The sequence below is a fragment of the Polistes fuscatus genome, unplaced genomic scaffold (genome assembly GCF_010416935.1).
Source record: "Polistes fuscatus isolate 324 unplaced genomic scaffold, CU_Pfus_HIC Scaffold1, whole genome shotgun sequence".
Lineage (NCBI taxonomy): Eukaryota > Metazoa > Arthropoda > Insecta > Hymenoptera > Vespidae > Polistes > Polistes fuscatus.
The window spans coordinates 7,640,859-7,660,064 of NW_025112997.1; the positions used below are offsets into that span (position 1 = coordinate 7,640,859).

At 32.2% G+C, this 19,206-nt stretch overlaps 3 protein-coding genes across 4 annotated transcripts; 1 reads left to right on the top strand and 2 right to left on the bottom strand.

Annotated features, from left to right (window-relative positions):
* The first annotated feature begins 21 nt into the window (after window positions 1-21).
* LOC122526671 (RNA polymerase II subunit A C-terminal domain phosphatase) lies at window positions 22-4,400 on the top strand. 2 transcript variants are annotated; one of them, XM_043650237.1, is made up of 7 exons: window positions 22-764; window positions 922-1,222; window positions 1,292-1,536; window positions 1,621-2,533; window positions 2,619-2,786; window positions 3,155-3,422; window positions 3,865-4,400. In XM_043650237.1, the coding sequence occupies exons 1-7, from the start codon at window positions 538-540 to the stop codon at window positions 4,218-4,220; spliced, it is 2,478 nt and encodes an 825-aa protein (XP_043506172.1). In that variant the 5' UTR covers window positions 22-537; the 3' UTR covers window positions 4,221-4,400. The 2 variants fall into 2 exon arrangements, with proteins under 2 accessions (XP_043506172.1, XP_043506211.1); XM_043650276.1 differs by having other exon boundaries at window positions 673-764; window positions 914-1,222.
* A 155-nt stretch (window positions 4,401-4,555) lies between these two features.
* Window positions 4,556-5,973, bottom strand: LOC122513313 (28S ribosomal protein S17, mitochondrial). The gene is made up of 4 exons (XM_043629667.1): window positions 5,737-5,973; window positions 5,519-5,635; window positions 5,330-5,406; window positions 4,556-4,783 (listed from the first exon to the last, which is right to left on the bottom strand). Exons 1-4 carry the CDS (start codon window positions 5,866-5,868, stop codon window positions 4,615-4,617), a joined length of 495 nt encoding a protein of 164 aa, XP_043485602.1. The 5' UTR covers window positions 5,869-5,973; the 3' UTR covers window positions 4,556-4,614.
* Window positions 5,974-18,520: 12,547 nt separating this feature from the next.
* LOC122522289 (protein GVQW3-like) lies at window positions 18,521-18,895 on the bottom strand. The gene has a single exon (XM_043643217.1). The coding sequence runs from the start codon at window positions 18,893-18,895 to the stop codon at window positions 18,521-18,523; it is 375 nt and encodes a 124-aa protein (XP_043499152.1).
* Between the last annotated feature and the right edge of the window lie 311 nt (window positions 18,896-19,206).

Sequence of the window (19,206 nt, forward strand, 5' to 3'; positions counted from 1 at the left end):
TAATGCTGCCTATACTAGTTAATTGAGAAATATCATGTGCTCGATTGAATCGCGTATTATCTCCACCAGGAATAAATTTGATTGGTTTAAAATTAGTTATAACAATTATATATTTGTAATATAATAACAGTTGTACATAAATTACTTGTATTATCGTGTTCATGGAGCTAGATAGCGCGTGTACATTCGTCACGTGAGATAGCAGAAGGAGAATAAGAGGAATAAAAGGAACGAGAGAAATTTTTGCGCTGTGTTCGAGATTATATAATGGTTGTGGCGCTGCTATCGCTTGATCTTATTAGTCGCTATTTGGACAAGTTAGAGAAAACTCCTATTTATACGCGGGCATTGCCTATAAACTAGCAAATCATGGACAGAATTTCGTATGAGCAGGAAAGAATAATATTATGGCTGACATATAACCACTAAATGAGTACTTTATGTATTTAAATTATTTTTGTTTAAGAAAGTTTGATTATTTTGTTAAATTATTACGAATAATGTCGGGAATATAATGATCTAAGTAATTAAATAATTATGGCAACTACAGAAATAATATTTCCTAAGGAAGAGCAAACAGCTAAACTGTTGAAATGGAGAGTTCGTATGAATACAACGGTATCAGCCGGTAGAGTATTGTTTTTTTACCGAAACATAACGTCGGACAATGATGAAAGTAATCATTCTGAAAAGAAGTTTCGAGCTATGCGATATGGCCGTATTATAAAATTATTATTTAAAGAAGGTGACATCATAAAACCTGGGTATATATTCCTTAACCTCTATATTATTATGATAATTTCATTTAAGTATTTAAAATCTTCATATTTTTATTATATATTTTGTTGCTTAATCTAATTTATGCATAAATTTAATATGCTTATAATTGTTCAGTACCTGGATAATTTGTTAGTGTTTTAGGGAAGTGATATTGATGCTTGAAGGATGCAAACATCCTACTGTCATGAAGGATTTGTGTGCAGAATGTGGTGTAGATTTAAGAATAGAAGGAAATGGAAAAGATGGAGGAAACGTAATTTCTCAAGCTGTTGTACCAATGATACACAGTGTACCTGAACTTAAAGTATGCCCAGAATTAGCTGAAAAAATAGGAAAAGAAGATGTACAAAGACTTTTACGTGATCGTAAATTGGCGTTACTTGTGGATCTTGATCAAACTATCGTTCACACAACCAACGATAATGTTCCGCCTAATATGAAGGTATTAGGCATTTTTTCTAAATAATATTCCTATCCTGTGGTATTATGAAATATTGTTTTAATATTTTAGGATGTGTATCATTATCAACTTTATGGACCAAATTCTCCATGGTATCATACACGCTTAAGACCAAACACTCGACATTTTCTCTTAGAAATGAGTCGTCTATACGAATTACATATCTGTACATTTGGTGCAAGAAATTATGCACATACCGTAGCATCTTTATTAGATAAAGATGGTACTTTGTTTTCTCACAGAATTCTTTCAAGAGATGAATGTTTTGATCCAGCATCCAAAACAGCTAATTTAAAGTATGATTATATATTAATATCTCTTTACTAGTATCAGATGTTTATTTTATATGGATCTTTCATATAATTAAATATTTTTAATAGGGCTTTATTTCCTTGCGGAGACGATATGGTATGTATCATAGATGACAGAGAGGATGTATGGCAAGGATGTGGCAACTTAGTACAAGTTAAACCATATCACTTTTTTCCTCATACCGGTGATATACATGCTCCACCTGGGTTAGAAAAAAATGATCCCACTACACCCATATCGACTGCTGTAAAAGACATACAAAGTAAAAATACTAATAACGGTACATTGCACTCAACCGATAAAAATGTATTAAATAATGATCCTAGAGAAAATATAATAAGAGAATTTAAAGGTGTTACTGTATTAGAAGAAGCAAAATGTACTGATGATGATAAAAGAAATGTAGAAGATACAGGTAAAAAAGGAGAAAAAGGAACTAAAGAAGATAAAAGAAATAACGATGATAAAGATGATGAAGATGATAAAGATGATAAAAATGATAAAGATGATAAAGATGATAAAGATAATAAAAATGATAAAAATGATCAAGGAGATCAAGAAGATAAAAATTATGAAGGTGTTAAAGAAAAAAATATTGAGATACAATCAAATGAAATAGAAAAGAAATCAGAAAATGATACTGAACAAGTTCAAAAATTAGATAGAGATAATTCAAAGGAAGAAAAAAATCTAGAAACAGAGAAGAAAGAGAAATGCAATGAAAATAAATTTATAGATGAGGATGAAGATGATTATTTATTGTATTTAGAAGATATTCTTCGAAAAATACATGCTGAGTTTTACAACAATATAGAAAAGGAAATTAGACAAAAATCATTAAGAGTTATCATACCTCGTGTAAGAGCACAAGTATTAAAAGGTATTTGTTTGACTTTCAGTGGATTGATACCTACTCATCAAAAACTTAATCAAAGTCGTGCTTATAAAGTTGCAAGAGCATTTGGAGCGGAAGTTACACAAGTAAGTTTTTATTTATTTATATATCTATTACTTTTATCTTATACATTTTTATGCATATACATCATGATTGACTAAAATGTATTAGGATTTGATGGAAAATACTACACATTTAGTTGCTATTAGACCGGGAACTGCAAAAGTAAATGCTGCCAAAAAACGAGGTGATATAAAAATCGTAAATCCAGATTGGCTTTGGGCATGTGCAGAACGTTGGGAATATGTTGATGAACGCCTTTTTCCTCTTACTACAAAGGTGGATATGATTTTATTATTAATCTTTTACACACCAATTATTGGTAATTGGTAAACTTTGCTCGTTTTTGATCATGTTAATAAAGATCAATAAATTATAGTAACATTATATAGTTTATTAAGTTTTGTCTGTACGTACACTTGTTCTATGAATATTGAATTAATAATAATATTTTTTTTTTTTAAAATACAGAAAAATACTAGATTTTTTTTATCTAGTCTAACTAATTTTTACACAAGAAAACATGTACCTGGTGTAAAGGATTAAAAAAAAGAACTTCAAAATATATAAAACAAACATTTCATTTTAAATCGTACAGATTATATATTAGATATAATGCCAAATATAATATAAGAAAAGCTTTTTAGGCGCGTGCATCTAGAATACCGCCTGCACACTGTAGCAGTCCAGAACATATAGAAGAACAAAAGGACGAATTAAAAGATAAATTTGCCGATAGTATAAATCCCTTAATGTCATTTACACAAGAAGAAATAGAAATAATGGATAAGGAAGTAGAAGAAGATATGGAAGAACAGGATATAGAGGCTTCTGTTTTTGATATAGATGATAATATTAATGAATATAATAAAAGAACACACGAAAGTAATTCCAATTCAGAAGGATTATCATATGGTAATATTTTTTTTATATGTTCTTATTAACCTTTTATAGATAAAGTAGTAAAATGTTCAGCTTACTTTTGTTGTGTATTACACATCGTATTAATATGTTGATTAATTGTATTGATCTACTGATTTAAAAGATACTGGTGCTACTATTTGATAAATAATATAGAAATTTTATGATCGTAAAGCATACTTATGACTTACTATTTTTATTATTGATTTAACTTCAAAATGCAATAATATACTGGACGCATATATGAGTTAATCGGCTACACTGATGATTTACGTTAAAGAGATATGTGTCGTTCGCATTGTTGCATTGTATACATCGTTTGTTCGTAAAGGAATTAAAAATGAATTTAAATTAAATTAAATTAAATTAAATTAAAATAATTAAAAAAGAAATAATGAATTAAATATTAACATTTTGAATTAAATTTTAATTGCAGATTTTGAGTGCAAATCGTTTAAAAAAAGGAGATTATGCAATCGAAGTTTCGATAATGACGGAGGCAACGACGACGACAACGACGATGATAACAATGATGACAATGATGACAATAATGACGAAGAAGACGATGACGCCAACGACGGTGACGACAATGACGATGGTGATGACAATGACGTTGACGACGACGAAAATGATCTTACAATACGTTTTAGAAGAGGGGAAGATTTACCAGATGATTTAGATTTTGGTGATAATTCCCAAGATTCTGTAGATCTTGAATCAATTGAAAACGAAGATGATAGAGAATGGAATGCTATGGGAGCCGCGCTTGAAAGAGAATTTCTTTCAGAATAACGTAATACAAAAGAAATTACACTATTTAATTGAATTTGTTATATTATATATTTGGTAAATGTAAAAGCACTTTTATATTCAAACGATTGTATTAACTGGAATTATTGAAAACAGTGATCGGGTTATGTATTTATACGATATGATCATAAAATTTATATTAAAAAAGAATTTTTGTTTAAACTTCTTAAATTAATATCACTAGGAATTAATTTGAGAAGAAAACAACTATACTTGGTTTCTTAGCATAATACATAATTTTGTGAAGAAGGCGTAATGAGGATCATATTAAATAATGAAAAGTATTTTTAAAACTAAACGCATGGAACATAAAGTCATTTTTCCATTACACAAATTGCCATTAAAATCTATTTATAGGTTTAAATACATAAGTACATTATACTGCATATGGTTGAGGATCTTTTGGATCTTCTTGGTATTTAACATATGTCTCTTGATACGTAAAATCTCTTTTATCTTTTGTGATTCCTCTAGCAGGTGCTTTATCGTAATCAAAAGCATTTTTGGATTCACCAAATAATTGATTAGTTTCCTTTATATCATCCCTGATTAAAAAAAAATCCATTTAAATAAAAATATATTGTACATAGATTTTTATATAGTCTATATATGTATGTACATATGTATACACACACACACACACACAATATCCATATTTAACATATTTAAGATTGACATTGTCGAGTGAGGTGTTTAGCTGGATATTGAATATGATAGCTTGAAATAATAATAATTAATAATTGAAATGTAATATTTAATAGCATAGGATTATGTGATCGATATTATACTAAAGAATTTGAAATGACATAGGAGTACGTTAGCGATCTCGAATATGTTAATATTAAACAACTGAGCGTTGTTAAATGACCGCGTCCGGTAATTTTTAAAAATTGCAGTGAAAACGCATAAAATTTATTTTATTCACTTTTAAATAAAAGAACATATATATTGTTCACTATCCAATTGGCTAAAATCTCATTTTATATTAAGATAAATGTTTTTTTTTTTTTTTGAAACGGTCATTTGACCGCACACAATAGGAATAGGTACACACGAAGTATCGGTAGGTTTAGTATTAATATAATACTTACCTATACTTGCTAACAACAACTTTTTTACCAGTTATAGGATCTGTAATATCACCTAATGGATAAATAACATCTACAACCTGTATTGAAATTTTATGATTAAAGAATTAAAATATTTAGGAATATAATAATCAATTATTAATGTTATTATTATTATTATTATTATTGTTATTAATAATGATAAATGTATACTTTATGGGTAATAAGACGTGTTAACTTCTCAGGTAACATTTGTATCAAAACAATATCTCCTATGTTACACTTCCTATCTGGATCATGGGCATAGATGAAATTATACTCTTTGAAATACTAGATTTTAAAAGTAAGAAATAAGTTTTATTTGAACCGATGAAAAAAATAAATCATACTTTTAATGTATTTATATTTTTAAATTTAAAATAGAACCTTACCATCAAAAGATGTTTATCTAAATCAAGACGTTGCACACGTATTTTTACAGCATTTTGTTTAACAGATGGTATACACGTTCCAAGAAAATACCGTAATACTTGTTTACTTGCCCCTGCCCCTGCCATTGCCATTATTCAAGTAATTTTACAATAAATAATAGTAAACGCGAATAAACATAACCTCTTTAACTTATGTAGTATACACAGAATTTCAATGAAAACGATGGACTAATCTATAGAAGCTTTTAAAATGGAAGCGGTACCTATCGGCGCGAAATATTGAAAATATTATTATTAATGATCGTTATCGAACATTGATAAATATTAATAAAAAAGAGAGTATAAATGTATTTATATAATATAGGCTACGATTTATTAAGACTATATATTAGTTATTTTAAATATCTTTTATCGGTATTTGAAATAAATGATCAGTATGTAAGGGAGAGAAACATGTAGACCCATACATTTTAATCGATTTTGTTAAATTTTTATATTAAAATGTAATTTATTTTATATTTTTGGAACTTCGCATATAGTTTATTTATATTTTTAACTATTAAAAAAAATTTTTTTTTCTATATATTTCAAAATGACTGATTTTTAGTCCAGTTTTCCAGAAGTCTCGCAGCGATTGACGAAAGTTGTAGCTTCTGTAGTATTAATCCAAAATGAAAAAAAGCAAATTCTGTATGATTAATAATGTTATAATTTATAGATGAACCTAAAAAATTATGAAAAAATAGAAGAATTTGCAGAATAAAACTTTATAACAATTTTTAAAATTTAAATCTATTGAAAAATTTGGTCTAAAGTGTTTTATTTTGCAAATTAAATTTTTTTTCATTTCTTTTAGGTTCACCTATAAATTATAACATTATTTATTATGCAGAATTTGTTCTTTTTTTTATTTTGGATCAATTCTACAGAGGCTACAACTTCCGCCAACCGCTGCGACACTCCCGGAAAACTGAACTGTAAATCAGCCATTTTTAAATATATAAAAAAAATTTTTTTTGTAATAGTAACAAATATATTTAAACCGTATGCGCAGTTCCAAAAATATAGAATAAATTATATTTTAATAAAAAAATTCATTAAAATCGACTCAAATTTGCGGGTGTACATGTATGTCCCCCCTTCCCGCTTAGCACAAAGTTATCTTAAAGAGCTCTAAAAGATAACATTTTTTTCATTTGACATTCGAAAAAATTGGTCAGAAAGATAACATAAAGTTAATTTTCTGACGTCGGTAAGAGCTCTAAAACCTGATATCCAAAAGTTAATATTAATAAGAAGAAATTTGGAGGTTATTCAGAAATTTTTGTTTTTATTGAATAAAGTAAAATATTTCATATTTTAATAATTTTATTTTTTTATAGTTAATACATTAATAGAGTAACTTACATCGAAATAATATTTATTATAATTAAATACAAGAATATAATGAAAATAAAAAAATTCTGTTAGTTTATAAAAGGTATAAATAAATTTGAATTTCTTGACTTTAACTTGATACAATCGCCAGCATGTTCGAACCACAATTTTATAACCGCTTCAATAGAAGCTTTATCGTCCCATTCCATCATTGCATTATAACTACTATAAAAACAACAAAAAGTTCTATAATACTTTATACATATATAAGCAAGCTATAAAGTTTAATACATTAAACATTTTCGCGTCTTACAATATGGCCCAAAAATTCTGATATAATTAAAAGTATACCAATTATCGTGAGGTTTTTCATCTTTTAACACCTAGGCTATAGGATTTTTCGATCTAGGTCATCAGGAAGTACAAGACGAATAATTGATCCACATCTCGTGGATAATAGTTGATGTACCGTTCCACTGTACGACTTAAACATTTTATGAGTTATGTTTTTACATTTCAAAAAAATTAAATAAAATATAACAAAGTTAGCTACTTTTTTTTTGTACACAAAATATATAAAATAAAATATTAAATACAAATTGAAAGGTATAAATAAATATTAAATACAATATTAATATAAATAAATATTAAATACAATATTAATATAAATAAATATTAAATACAGACTGAAAGGTCATCTAAATGATATCTTTTGACTGATCTCTAAAAGATATCGCTATAATGTTAATATTAAGATATCTTTTTGATTTTGATGCTGAGCGGGTTAAAATAAAATATCATTATGTAAGAATTGTAATTGGTTGCAAGTTGTTTTTTGAGAACATTTTAATGCTGTAAGAAGTTCTTGTTAAGTTGATTCAAGGTTTTTAATAGAAAGACTTCATATACTTTTTGACTGGATACACAGGCAATGACCATTTTTATGTAGTAACAAAAAATTACTTTTACGAAATTTTGTAAATTAAATTTACTTGTCAAAAGTTCTGTATTGACCGTATAAGTGAATGCACGTTTATTTGTACACTTTTTAATGAAGCATACATTTAGTTAATTATTCCTTAAAGGTAATAATATTTTTATTGTCTTGCTACCGAAAGAAAAAATCTTATACAGAACGCTCAACTATCGATGGCCAGGAAAAGAAATACTCGCTATCGCCTAAACAAATAGAAGGGGAGAATTTCGGTTTCTTCTTTCAGTCGCACTTGCATTCAAGACCGAGAGTCCCGAAGATTGTCGAAGATCCTTCGTTTGTGATTAGTACACACGGACGCTCGCACGCACACTAGCCCGCTCGCGTGTAAAAGCCGACTGAGAGGCGGGACTTGCTTCCCTACTCTTACAATTACTTTTACCACTCTTTCTCGCTTATTTTTGCAAATACGAAGATAAACCTAAACATTTTTTATGTATTTTTCAATTCTCTACAACTTTTGTTTAAAACTTTTTTCGATTAAATGTCTAGATTCTAAGATAAGGCCATTTTTCCCTTTTTTACCCTTTTTCTCAAAAACTTGGGATCCTATAGCAAAAAAATTAGCACCATTCGATTCAGCGTCGTCGACTTACCCTTACATCAAAGAATCAAGAATACGGCTGAAATCCAGAAGTTGACCCCTTATTCAGCACACTATAATGGAATGGCTGATTTTGTATTTACTGAGCATAACATTCGTAACTGTATATTTTTCTATTTTCATGCGTAATTTATTATAACAGAGAAAAAAAACAAAGAAAATAGCGCGTGCAACTCAGTGCGCGCTTTTGAAGTGAAATTTCTTTATTGCAGGTGACTATTTAGATTCAACAAATATATATTAAGATATTATATAAGATAGATGAAGTATTTATCGTGGTTTCAGATTTCGTTGGTAAAATATTAGGGTCATTTATTATCTGCAAATAAAATTTTTTCTGTAGAAAGTCAACGAGCTTTGCAGAATTCTCTGATGCAAAATTGACATTGACGTCTTCAGTTAATATGTGTGTAGCCCGGTCGAGTTAGCCCAAATAATAGGAGTAAGGTTATTAAAATTCGCATAGAGTAATTTGTACGAATGTTCAGAACACCATTATAAATAAAATGTGAAAAGTTCTCATCGATTCGACATTTGCAAAAAAATTTATTCAAAGTTAAATTTCACAAATATGGGTTTTTTTTGCGTTTTTCAGCAAAATGGTAAGTTTTATCATAAAAATAGGTAGTCAAACTAAAATTTTAGATCATGCCATTATCTATAAAAATTGTCTCCACACTTTTTCTCCTAAGAGTCATCGTTTCTGAGATATAACGATTCAAAAAGTTGAAAAAGTTGTGTTCTTTATAATATGTATAAATAAAAATATTATATGCAATAGTAAAAATATTTTTTTATCGGTTTTTTTATTTTTGTCTAACAAGCTGATAATTATACTATCAAACGAACTTACCTGTTCGTGAAGTTCGATTGTTATTATACGACAGTCTTGCCCTCCTGATTACATGTAGTATCACCTCTTCTTGCTACTTGTAACCACGTATTTTTAGAGTTAAGATTTAAAATTGCCTAGGCGACTGTCTCTTGCGGAGGTGGCGGCAACGTACCGTCACTTTCATTATATCGTTGAAAGCAGAAAATACAAATTATTTTAGGTAGAAATTTTGGGAAAAAGATATTTTTTGGAAAAATATTCTGGGGAATGATAATCGATGGCTGGGACTGCAATTAGTTCGGGCGAGACTGTTTTATATATATATATAAAATATATATAAATTATAAATATTTTGATTTTGATTGTTTTTTAATTCTTTTAATTATGATTGGAAGGGCTTGACAGGACTGCTTTGTCAAAGTTATTGTTGTATTGGCTGCTAATTGGTCTCTTGTAGAACCTAGCAAAAACTTGCGATTTTTCTGACTATCTGGCTGTTTCCCGTATCAGGTCCAGACTTACTCCTACTTCCGCAGCTTTGGATGTGGACGCATGTCGTATACTGTGAGCTGTGAATTTTTTGTCCACTCCACAATCTACGAGGAAGGTTTTTAACCATCTACTCAGCGTTTGCGAAGACACAGCCTCATGTGGCTTGTGGAAAGATAACAGCAAACGCTTTTCTTTATTACGTAGTTGTTTTGTCTCTTCAATATATCTGAGAAGGGTGTTTGTTACGTAAAGCCCCAGCTTCTCCCTGAATACGGGCAGGACTAGCAACGGCTGTGATGCCCCAAGCCTCGAAGTCTTTATGATCTCCGGAATTTTAATTTCTATACTATCTTTCGACTGGACAATATTATCTGTTAAGATCATTAACAGTATTTGTACTCTATGTGCAGTTTTCAGTGCCAATAGAATTGTTAGTTTACTTGTGAATTGCTGTAGGGACAGCTTCTTCAATGGATATAACGATGTCGCATTATTTATTACAGGTTCAATGTTCTCAGTCGAGTCATATTTGGGTTTTATAGGTCTCAGCTTAAAAATTCATTGTCATTGGTGATGTCTTGTGTTGATATTACAGAGAGAGCAGATCTTGCCGAGTTAAGGGTTCCATACGTTGCGCCGTCTTTAAACTTTTGAGAGAGAAATTCTAGTATTGAATTTGGCTCATCACCTGCTTTTTCCCTGGAGAATTCCCACCAATCTTTTAAGGCGCTACTGTGTTGTTTTATTGTCGACTCGGCTAGGGATGCTGTCAGAATATCTATTGATGCCTGTGGTAAATTTCTTCTCGAGAACGCTTCCCTGATAATTTGACGGTCGCCAGGATAAGCGTTGCTGCCATTGGATGTTGCTGCTGGTCGCTAAGTGGAAAAATTAGAAGGTTAGCGTTAGGTTTAAAAATAATAATTTTAGAAGACATTAGGTATTTAAGTAATGAGAACCACGGCTGGGTAAACCACAGCGGTACTACAACAACCCCCGAGGCTCTATCATTGATAATTTTTTGAAGGACTCGCGCTATTAACGCGAACGGTGGGAAGGCATAGAAATAATGTCCATTCCAGTTAAATGTGAACGCGTCGATCGTCATCGCCTCAGGATCACGTTCTCAAGCGCAATATTTTTCACATTTCGTATTATTTCGCGAGGCAAATAAGTCAATTGACGGATCTCCGAACCGTTTCTTGATGCGTTTAAACGCATAGTCTGACAAGCTCCACTCAGTGTCTATGTTTTTAATGCGGGATAGACTATCTGCTTCCGTGTTTTCTTTGGAAGGGATGTAGAATGCATACAGCCAGATTTTCCGTTTCTCACACCAGTCATAGATTTCTCTAGCAAGTAAATGTAAGTGTAAGTATTGGAATCCACCCATCTTATTTATATATGCCTTGGCTGTTGAGTTATCAATTTTTATCATGATTTCGCAATCTTGGAGGTTCTCAACGAAACACTTTAGTGCCAAAAAGGCTGCCCGAATTTCCAGTTCATTAATGTGCAAGCCTTTTTTTTCAGGTTTCAAATAGCCTCGAGGTCGCTTTCCATCGTAAAATGCACCCTACCCCGTGAGCGAGGCGTTAGAGAAAATTTCATTTCTATAAGCAGCTATTATGATCATCCGAGAGGTTACAAGGATTTTTTCTCTCCACCACCTGAGGTCATCAACAATGTACTCTGGTAATAATATAGTCTTTTCATAGTCATTATGAAAACGGAGCCAGTGCTTCCGTTTTCACTTTCTCTAATAACTTACAATGCGACATTCCGTATTCGACGGCTAGGCAGGCTGCCACTAACGTACCAATCACTTATGCTAAGAACCTAATTTTGCATGTAAGATGGATTCCCGTTTCTTTTGCGTCAGGTGTAAGTAAAATTTTTCTGAATCAACAATTAGTCCCAGGTATTTGCATTGCCTGCTAGGTTTGAACATACTTTTCTCTTCATTTACTATGAAACCCAGAGAAAGTAATAACTTTTTTGTCACTTTTAAATTTTTCGCGCAGGTTTTGTTATTTAGCTCCATAGCAAGAAAATCATCTAAATATACTACTGACAAATAACCTCTTTCTCGAAGGTAGTTCATGACTGGTTTAATTATTTCCGTAAAAACAAATGATGCAGAACAAAGGCCAAAAGATACGCAAGTGAACTCGTATGTTACACCCTGGAAGATAAATCTAAGATATTTTCTATCTGATTTAATTATTGAGATTAAATAAAAAACAGGTGTGTGTACTTATGTACGCACGGAAGAAGTTATACTTCTTTGGCGTACCAAAACGAATATACCCTCAATAACCTCAAAAATAACATCAAAAAAATAACTAAAAGAAAAATAAAAAAAAATAATAATAATAATAATTATTATTATTATTATTATCATTATTAATTTTCCTTGTTGCTTTTTAATTTTCCTTGTTTATTTTTTAATTAATGTTATTATTATTATATTATTATTATTATTATTAATTTTCTTTTTACATAGAATATAGTTGATAAAGAAACCTGTTTCCCCCTCCCTGCTAGATGATCGATAATATTCGCTAATGTAAGCCGATTATTTTTTTTTTGTTATTATATTTGTATTCATTTATTTATTTATTTAATTTTATAAATATATATATAGCGTGACCAGGTAAAAAGGTGGAGAATTGAAAGTATGAGAAGATAAGCTACTAATTATTATTATTTATTTATTTAACAAAAAAAGAAAGGAAACATATTTTTAATCGATCGATATATTATATATATATAGAAAACATAAAAAATATCAAAATATAGATATCAGTCCACACTAAATATAAGGGAGATATATCGAATTATTTAACGGCCATGGCGCTGTAATAGCACTAGTTCCCGCTCGATTATTTAAGTCAAGCAGCGCAGAGTACAATTAGTACTTGGATGGGTGGGTGACCCGTTTGAGGAAAAAAAAGAAGTAGAAAAAGAGAAAAGACGACTTCATGCTGTAAATTTTAAATCGCTCTGCCGCGCATCGTAAATACCGACAAACTTTGTGGTGTCGATTTTTACCATGTCGGTCGTAAAAATTTCACTCTCATCATATTTTAGCAAACGCGCCAAAAGAAGTATAACTTCAAAAATAGGCATCCTTAAGAGGTTATACGCAGTTGCGAGGCTCAAAAAAGAAGTCTTTTTATGAATTTTTTATAGAAAAAGTTTTAACTTATCAATTATAAGTGATGGTAATTCAAATAGAGCCTACTTTTAAGAATACAATAGCGCGTCGATCATGTAAAAATATTAATGTGCACCGCTTCTGTAGATGATTTCCTGAACGTCCTCTAAAAAAAGGTAATTGACGGGCCCTCCATTTCAGTGGTATGGATTATCTGATATCAAAAATATGGTGGATTATTTTAAAGGATAGATAATTGCAGGTATTGAACGAAGGAATAATAAAAATTTTGATTTTTGACAAAATGGCGTCTATTTGAAAAAAATTTTTCGTTTTTGACTGAAATTTTCGCTCTAAATTGTTAAAAAAAAATAGTAATAATTTTTTTAAATCCTATTCCTTCGTTCAATACCTGAGGAATATGTCTGAAAAGATTTTGTTAAAATTTGAAACCGATCGGTTAAACTGTTTTTGAGAAATCGTGGTCACCGACTTTGAAAACACTGTTTTGAGAAAAACGCGTTTAAAGTTTCAAAGAGACGTTTACACAAAGTTAAAAATTTTTGTTTGCAGCTTACATGAAGTGAAGAATATTTTCCGGATCAATTTGAAATTTTCAGAGAATATACTTAAATATATGTACATTCCGAAAATGCAAAAAAAAATCGATTTTTTGAAAATTCTAACTGCGTATAACCCCTTAAGGTCTATGGTGCCCAAGAACATATCCTAGGTAATTAGCTTGCACACCGTTCTGATGTCTTCCATCTGGAAATGATGTACTTCTACATATTCATTGAGGTCTTTATGGTTAAATATAAACCCATTAGATCCGTTGGGCTTGGCAACCAAAAAGAAAGATGAGATAAACTGACCCTCTGTTGGCGTAACTTTTTCAATCACCCCTAAGTTTAATAGTCTCGTAATCTCAAATTCTATCACAGAGATTTCAGAACTCGCCCAATTGCGCTCGGGAGGCGGACCCGACTGATATGGTTTAGAGATAAAAGGAATTTTATAGCTTTTGATACATTTCAAGATAAAAGGGTCTGAAGTTATTGTAGACTATTCTTTTAAAAACCATCTTAACCTCCCTGCAATCTTTATCTGAGAACTGATAATTAGTATTTCCAGTTCTTGTTGTTGTGGCTTCGATGTTGGCCCTGGTGACTCCTTCCCAGGCTCTGGTACTTCGAATTGTACTGCGGTCTGGTGAACTTCGTCTTTGTGCCCGTCTGAGCTGCATATTTTTGCACATACGGCCTCTTCGCGTTAAATTGATGAAGGGCCTGACTTCTTCCCTGAGGGCTGAGATTTGATATCCGTACTGAGTTTACTGATCACCTTTTGTATTTGCCAAAATTCCTCCAACACGGAGTCCTCCGGCGATTGGATTAAGCTTATTATGAGGAGGGTGAAAAGGTGAATTAGAATATAATAAAACACGTGGTTGAGCCAATACGAGCAATGCTTTATTGGCTCGTCAGGGAAAAAGCCTTGCGGCAAAAAAACCCTGGTTGGTATTAATACAATGGACGACGATGGATCACGGACTATGTCCGTGATCAACTTCTCGTCACGATTAACCCGAATGGGTAATCACGTTAAAAGAAATAGAAATTATATCTCTCACCGTTAATTATCGCCTCTACTTCTACTACCGGGTTACCACCTCTACTTCTACTACCGGGTTACCACCTCTACGTCTATTACCGGGTATATCTGTAAGACGTATTCGTCTTAACAGATGAATTCTTTGCCTCTCTAATACTCCTCTCGCTTGTAGTCTCCGGGTATCTTGTTTCTAAGTGTTCTCGTAGGCGTCCAGCGTTGGAATAGACCGAATGTCTTTGATAATGGGCCCTGCAGGGTGCACTCACTCGACGGTCGAGTGGTGGGGTTATGGACGCTAGTTGCTAGTTCCTAGTCGCTCTCTGTCAATTGGTGCGCTCACAATAAATCTCGTTTTTTAGTTACAATCGATTTTCGGCTATGATCGATTCCGATCGTACACCTTTGATTCTTTGATTTTTTCCCTTAATTTATCGCCAAATAGGTATTCACCTGTCTCAGTCTTCTCCAGCAATGTAGCAGTTTGTTTGTTCAAACTCGGGGGAATACAGGCTTTCCTGGCCACTGTCTGGCCACGGTACAACTCCATCAATATTTCTGGCGATTCCCACAAATTTTCAAGCATCTTTTTGACATCGATGTCCTCTTTTTTCTTTGTGAGTAAGGGAACTATAACCAAGCATAACGTTGATAACGTCGCACCTGCTTAATTTTAAGTATTGGCCAAGTATTCGTCCTTTTTAAGAGAGTCGTCGTTTAAAGACGCTGCTATTTCCGAATTTAATTTAGGAGCCTCCAATGAGCACACACCCTTTCTAGGGTATTTTTTAAGTAGCGATTCTTTTTTCTTCTTAATCAAACCGGATTTCGACCAGCTTTTCCAGCGATCAGCAATGTTATTGAATACCTACAAGCCTTCCGGCTTTATTGTTAGAGATTCTCCAATAATTTTTAGGATTTCCGGGTCCAGTTCATTGAATTTTCTGTCCTCGCCCGTTGGTTGAAGTCCTGGTAGTTTCTGAGCAGCCTCACTCTCATTATTGACGTCAATGATTGGATTCTGCTCTGTTATTAAAGTCTGTTTTGGCGTCGGGATTGTCGACGATACTGTGGCAAGAGGAGGAGGAATTTTATTTTCGGTTATGTCTTACCTCTCGTGCAAGCTCAACCATAACATCTTCGGCACAATCTTATCTCTCGTATAAGCTCTGCCGTGTATGTATTCGTACTCCCGTTATGTCTAGCATAACCTCTACGGTAACTAAGATTTGGCATGTACATCGCCATTGTTTTCCTTGTCACTTTCGTGACTGTCCGATTGTCAGACTTCCAATTTTTTCTCTAATTCCCGAGACCGTTTCTTTAACTTCTCACGATCAAACTCTGACGATTTCCTCTTTTATCCACCCATATTGGGAATTTAATTCCTGTAGAAATAGTTTAGAAAAATACTAAATAATTAAGGCTGAATAAATTCTCACGTGTTTACTTTTTCGCACGAAAAAATGTTAAGACGAAAGTGACGGTACGGCGCCGCCACCTCCGCAAGAGGCGGTCGCCTAGGCAATTTTAAATCTTAACTCTATAAAAATACGTGGTTATACAAAATAGTAATAAAATACGTGGAAACAACAATAGAACAGTTCAACTTGACAAATACAACTAGTGTTGTTGGTGAAGATGTTGACTTACTTGTATTACTTACTGCTCGAGCTCCAACCGAAAAAATTATTTATTTTTTAAAACCTGGGAAAGCTCAACATTAGTCGGAAATATATTCATCTAGAAGTTTATCTATTTTTGCAAAGTGTCAAAATCATATACTATTTTTACATGCAATAACTGGCTGTGATACGACATCAGCATTTTTCAGGGGTAAGACAACAGTTTTTAAAATGTTTGAGAAACAAGATTTAGTTTATTGTGCTGAAGTTTTTAAAAAGAGTAACTCTACTCCACAAGATGTAATCACCGACGGAATTCACTTTCTTCTTTCTATTTATGGAGCCCCAAAAAAATTGCCTGCTTAGATAAGTTTCGATACGTATGTTTTGTACAAAATACTCGTAACAAAAAACGAGTACAATTAGTTTGTCATCCTCAGACCTCTGCTTCTGCTCATCAACATTTATTTTGGGTATATTATCAAGTTCAAGTATAGCTTAGTAATCAACTAGACCCAAAAGACTGGGGTTGGAAGTTAATCGACAATACATTGGAATTAATCCAGACTTTATTAGATTAATGTTGATTAGACTAATGTTGATTCGTTATGAGAAGAGTGTTCATACAATATCAGCGAGGAGACATCTGATTCATCGCTGTTAGGACAATTTACTTGAACCCAATAGGAAGAAGAAGAAGAAGAAGAACAAGAAGAAGAAGAAGAGGAACAAGAACAAGAACATGAGGAAGCAGAAGTATTAGATGATTACTAATATGTTTCCCCAATTTCTTAAAATTCATACCGCTTTCATCATTTCCAATAATACTATTTTTTATAATGAAATAGTATTGAATTAAACAGGATCACAATAAATCATAGAATAGGCCTACCGGGGAGACCACGTCAAGTACACTACACTACCTCACAGGTAACGTAGAAACGTGTGCATATTATGAAGAATACAACTTTTTCAATTTTTTGAATTGTTATAACTCAGAAACGGTGACTTTTAGGAGAAAAAGTGTGGAAACAAATTTAATAGATAATTGAATGATCTATAATTTCAGTTCAACTACCTATTTTTATGATAAAACTTACCGTTTGGCTGAAAAACGCAAAAACCCATATTTGCGAACTTAGACGTTGAATAAATTTTTTTGCAAATGTCGAATCGATGGAGACTTTTTACATTTCATTTATAATGGTGTTCCGAACATTCGTACAAATTATTAGCTCTATGCGAATTTTGGTAACTTGCATGTCTAACTTGACCGGGCTAGTGGTATCTGGTCCTCCTTTTTACTAAGAATTACAACTGTATGTAAGTAATGAACATTACAGAAAATAGATGATATCGTCAACTTTCTGATTTGGGAAGATATAAACGCCAACAATTACTATTATCTGTTTATTTCTCGTTTGACATTCAATAATACAAACATCACTGACTGACATCGTAGATGCAATATACTTGTTACTGTTGAGCTGTAACTTTCATCTGTAACCAGATTTACGACATCATTTTGATTCTGGTATATCACGACTCTTGCTGCCCGAGAATTCGATATTTTATACTGAACGATACAGTTAAAGTTCGGCAAACTGACTTGTTCATGGTTATTTAACCCCAAGTCTCAGAAAAGATTATTATATTAGAATTTCGTAAAACAGTGTTCGACATATCCGTAACGTGAGCTCGTAAACTCTGACAATTAAATGTGTAAATTGTCAGTCCCTGTGTTCTTTATACATTCTGTCAAGAAAGTACCGGGAAAAGATCAATAATACACAAAATGTTTGTTATTCATCCAAATTTATTTTATCACCTTCAAAGTATGCTCTTTCAGAAACGATAGACTTACGCCAACGAATAATCCAATCATCAAAACATTTTCTAAACGCTGTTTCCGGAATTGAGTTCAGTTCTCGCCGCGAATTCTCTTTTATGTCTTCTACCGATTGAAAACGGGTGCCACGAAGTGGTAATTTGAGTTTAGGAAATAGAAAGAAGTCAGCTGGAGCCATATCTGGTGAATATGGTGGTTGCTCGATGGTATTTGTTGAGTGTTTGGACAAAAATTCGTTCACAATGATGGCCTTGTGCGAGCGGAAACATGTTTCATACCCAAGTGATTATTTAAAATGGTACGGATCGACTCGTGAGACACAGAAAGTTCGGCGGCTATCTCTCTCAAAGTTGAATGAGGATTTTCAGTCACTATTTCCTTCACTTTTGCAATGTTAATTTCAGTTGCAGACGTTAATGGCCTACCAGAGCGAGGCAAATCTTCCATCACATCTCGACCGCTTTTGAACGCTTTGTACCACTCATAAGCACGTGTTTTTGATAAAGTCGATTCACCGTAAGCCTTCTGTAACATTTTCAGTGACTCCGAACACGAAATTCCATTAGCGATGCAAAATTTAAGACAAACTCTTTGTTCGATGTTTTTGTCCATTATGAAATTCGCAATACACACTAGATATGATATAACTAAAAACAGCACTATATTTAATATAAATAACAGATGCAACTCAAAAACTCCGCGCCAAAATGGAAAACAGTTGTGCCAATCTAACAACAACAAAAAAAACAAAAATTTGAATTTGGAACCATAAACAAATCATCCATTCCTAATACTTTCTTGACTGAATGTATGAACTGCAGTATTTGTTGATCAATAATTTCCAAACAATTAGTCGAAAATCTGCAAATTTCCTCTTGTAAAGATACTATCGCCGTTGGTTGCGTCCGACCATGATAAAACGT

Coding starts and splice junctions, on each gene's coding strand:
- LOC122526671 (XM_043650237.1), top strand. CDS start 538: ATGGCAACTACAGAAATAATATTTCCTAAGGAAGAGCAAACAGCTAAA. Junction 2,787..3,154: donor TTTTTCCTCTTACTACAAAG/GTGGATATGATT, acceptor AAAGCTTTTTAG/GCGCGTGCATCTAGAATACC. Junction 3,423..3,864: donor TTCAGAAGGATTATCATATG/GTAATATTTTTT, acceptor TTTTAATTGCAG/ATTTTGAGTGCAAATCGTTT.
- LOC122513313 (XM_043629667.1), bottom strand. CDS start 5,868: ATGGCAATGGCAGGGGCAGGGGCAAGTAAACAAGTATTACGGTATTTT. Junction 5,636..5,736: donor TAGATAAACATCTTTTGATG/GTAAGGTTCTAT, acceptor TTTAAAATCTAG/TATTTCAAAGAGTATAATTT. Junction 5,407..5,518: donor CACGTCTTATTACCCATAAA/GTATACATTTAT, acceptor ATTTCAATACAG/GTTGTAGATGTTATTTATCC.
- LOC122522289 (XM_043643217.1), bottom strand. CDS start 18,895: ATGGACAAAAACATCGAACAAAGAGTTTGTCTTAAATTTTGCATCGCT.